This window comes from Dipodomys ordii, unplaced genomic scaffold (genome assembly GCF_000151885.1).
Source record: "Dipodomys ordii isolate 6190 unplaced genomic scaffold, Dord_2.0 Scaffold36, whole genome shotgun sequence".
NCBI classification, from domain to species: domain Eukaryota; kingdom Metazoa; phylum Chordata; class Mammalia; order Rodentia; family Heteromyidae; genus Dipodomys; species Dipodomys ordii.
In genome coordinates, this window is record NW_012267252.1 from 6,313,144 (window position 1) to 6,316,390 (window position 3,247).

General features: G+C 46.3%; 1 protein-coding gene across 1 annotated transcript in view; it reads right to left on the bottom strand.

Annotated features, from left to right (window-relative positions):
- The window catches only part of LOC105986673 (steroid 17-alpha-hydroxylase/17,20 lyase), a 10,917-nt gene extending 10,064 nt beyond the window's left edge, over positions 1-853 (bottom strand). The window contains exon 1 of the mRNA XM_013017701.1: positions 557-853. Within this exon, the coding sequence (XP_012873155.1) occupies positions 557-853 (297 nt within the window). The remainder of the gene's footprint in view (positions 1-556) is intronic.
- Between the last annotated feature and the right edge of the window lie 2,394 nt (positions 854-3,247).

Genomic DNA, 3,247 nt, shown 5'->3' on the forward strand with positions numbered 1-3,247 from the left:
AGTGCCCAGGCTCAGATTTCAGGCCCCAGGACAGGACCCCCCCCCAAAAAAAAAAGAAAAAGAAAAAATCTGTCTGGGTGTGGTGGCTCACGCCTGTAATTCGAGCTACTCCGGAGGGTGAGAACTGAGGATCACAGTTCAAAGCCAGTCTGGGCAGGAAAGGCTGTAAGACTCTTATATCCAATAAATCACTCAGAAAACCAGAAGTAGAGCTGTGGCTCAAATGGTAGAGCATTAGCCTTGAGCTGAAGAGCTGAGGGACAGAGCCCAGGCCCAGAGTTCAAGCCCCATGACTGACAAAAGAAAAAAGAAAAGAAAGAAAAAAGAAAACAAAAAAAAATCTATAGAACTCTATGCCAAATTAACCAGCAAAATGCCAGACTGGAGGCATGGCTCAAGTGGTAGAATACCAGTCATGAGCAAGAATGCAGAAGGAGACCATGAGGTTCCAAGTTCAAGCCCTAACACACACACACACACACACACACACACACACATACCCATATCACACAACCCCCAGGAGAGATGAGGAAGAGAAAAAAGAGGCACTGCTTACCACTTGGGGACGCCCAGAAAATTCCTTGCCCTTCTTGACAAGTACTTCCCTGGCCAGCTGTTGCTGACCCACTATCACTGTAGTCGTGGGGCCCATACGAAAAGAGTAGATGGGGCCATATTTCTCCTGTAGCTTGAAGAAGTTGACGTGCAAATGGCCACGTCTAGGGAGGAATGGCAGGCTGCCCACCAGGGGCAAGGATGGGAGGCTCTTAGGGTACTTGGCAGCAAAGGTTTTTCTGTTCGGCCAAAAGAAATAGGCTAGGGTAAGCAGCAGGAGGCCCACAAGTTCCCACATGGCAGCGGATAGGCAACGGTGCGGAGAGAGCCACTCTGACTCTAGGCACGGACTTTAAGAAGGACTTCCCTGATTTTCACCTTGACGTACATTATCTCTTGACCTGTCAAAGTTTATCCTGGAGTCTGGCCAACCCTGAGGCCTTTCAGGGGCTTGCTCAACCCAAGGCAAACCCCTGTAGGAGGAGCTGGCCTAGGGGATGATAATCAGCTACCTCCCACCACGAAAGAGCAGAGGGCGCCAGGCAAACGGTATCTGGCTTAGTGATCTAGGTCTCAGACATTTGATATTACACAAACAAAATTTCTAGACAGATAGCAATGTCATCAGGTTACCATTAGAGTCTTATTGTGTGGCTGTGGAGGAAAGTGAGGTCTCCAAAACTCAGTTTGTGTAAGGTCATGTGGGACAATGACGACAGAACCCAGATGTGTACCTCTCTTTCCAGGGACATCAATACCCAGGTGCTGAGAGCACAGGACTAAGTTCAAGTTCTAGCCTGGCCCCATTTTAGTTGAAAAACCTTGAGTGGGTTATTGAGTCTTTCCTGAAAAAAAAACAAACAACAAATTGCTTTCTCTGGCTGCAAGTGCCGGTGACTCATCCCTATATTCCTAGTTACTCAGGAGGTTGAGATCTGAGGATTGTGGTTCAAAGCCAGCCCAGGCAGGAAAGGCCGTTGAGACTTTTTTTTTTTTTTTGGTCCGGTCGTGGGGCCTGAACTCTGGGCCTGGGCGCTGTCCCTCAGCTCTTCAGCTCCAGGCTAGCGCTCTACCACTTGAGCCACAGCACCACTTCCGGCTTTTTTCTTTTTGCTTCTGTGGTGCTGAAGAATCGAACCCAGGGCCTCAGGCATGCAAGGCAAGCGCTCTACCACTGAGCCACCTTCCCAGCCAGAAGCTAGTTCTTTAAGAGCTAAATAAAATGGATGAATTGATGAATATCTAGCTAGGCTCACCTGGCCTTATTATTATTACCAATATTATTGTCATTATCATTATTATTCGGTGGTATTATGGTTTGAACTCAGGGCCTTACACTAGCAGGTGGATGCTCTATCCTGGCAGCCCTGCCTCTAAGCACTAGTTACTTTTCAGATAAAGTCACATTTTCCTTTCTTGCCCAAGGCTAGACTCAGACCAGGATCTCATTTCTTTATCTCCTGCATAGCAGGGATTCCACCACCCCTAGCTTATTAATTAAGATGGAGTCTTGATAACTTGTCTGTGCTAGCTTCAAACCTTAAGCTTTCTGATCTCTGCCTCCTGAGTACTTGGGATTATAGGCATGACCTCACGTGTACAGCTAGCTTTTCCTTTCTTTCTTTCTTCCTTCCTTTCTATCTTTCATTCATTTGTTCTTTCTTCCTCTTTCTCTTTCTTTCCTAATTAATACTAGAAATTAAACAGAGGTCTCTGGTCCATGTATATTATTTTATTTTTATTTACCTGTCCTGAGGCTTGAACTCAGGGCTTGGGCACTGAGTTTTGTTCAAAGCTAGCACTCTACCACTTGAGCCATAGCACCATTTCTGGCTTTTTCTGTTTAGGTGGAACTGAGGAATTGAAGCCAGGGCTTCATGCATGTGAGGAAAGCACTCTACCACTAAGCCATATTCCCAGCCCCTAAAGGAATAGTGATAAAGCCCGCTGCCAGTGGCTCATGCCTGTAATCCTAGCTACTCAGGAGGCTCAGATCTAAGGATCATGATTCAAAGCCAACCCAAGTAGGAAATTTTGTGAGGCTCTTATCTCCAATTAATCACAAAAAAAACCCTGAACGTGGTTCTGTGGCTCAAGTGGTAGAACACTAGCTTTAAGCAAAAGGAGCTCAGGGACAGCACCCAGGCCCAGAGTTTAAGTCCCAGGACAGCCAAAAAAAGAAAAAAGGAATAGTATAAGTAACTGCACACTCACCTAATGGTTATAGCATTTAGCAAAATTCACACAAAGAAAAAGCTGGTCTGTATTGGTCTAGATCTATGAGAGAAGTTGAATCAATAAGAAATCCTGGGGTCGGAATGTGGCTCATTGGTAGAGTGCTTGCCTAGCACAGAGAGGATCAGGACAGTGCCCAGGCCCTGAGTTCAAGTCCTAGGACTGGCTTACATAAATAACTAAATAAACAAACAAAATATCCAAAACAGAAAGTACCAGGAACATAAGACACTATGATCTGGATGATGTTTGTTGTCCCCCAGGTTGCATATGTCAGGAGCTTTGTTTCAGTGGGGCCATGTGGGAGGTGGGACTTTTAAGAGGCCCAATAAGAGGTGCTTAGGTCATTGGGGGAGCACCCTTCAAAGGACTTTTGGGACCCCAGTCCCTCTTGGGCTTCTTCTTTTGATTGTTTGTTTGTTTGGTCCAGTCGTGGAGCCTGAACTCTGGGCCTGGG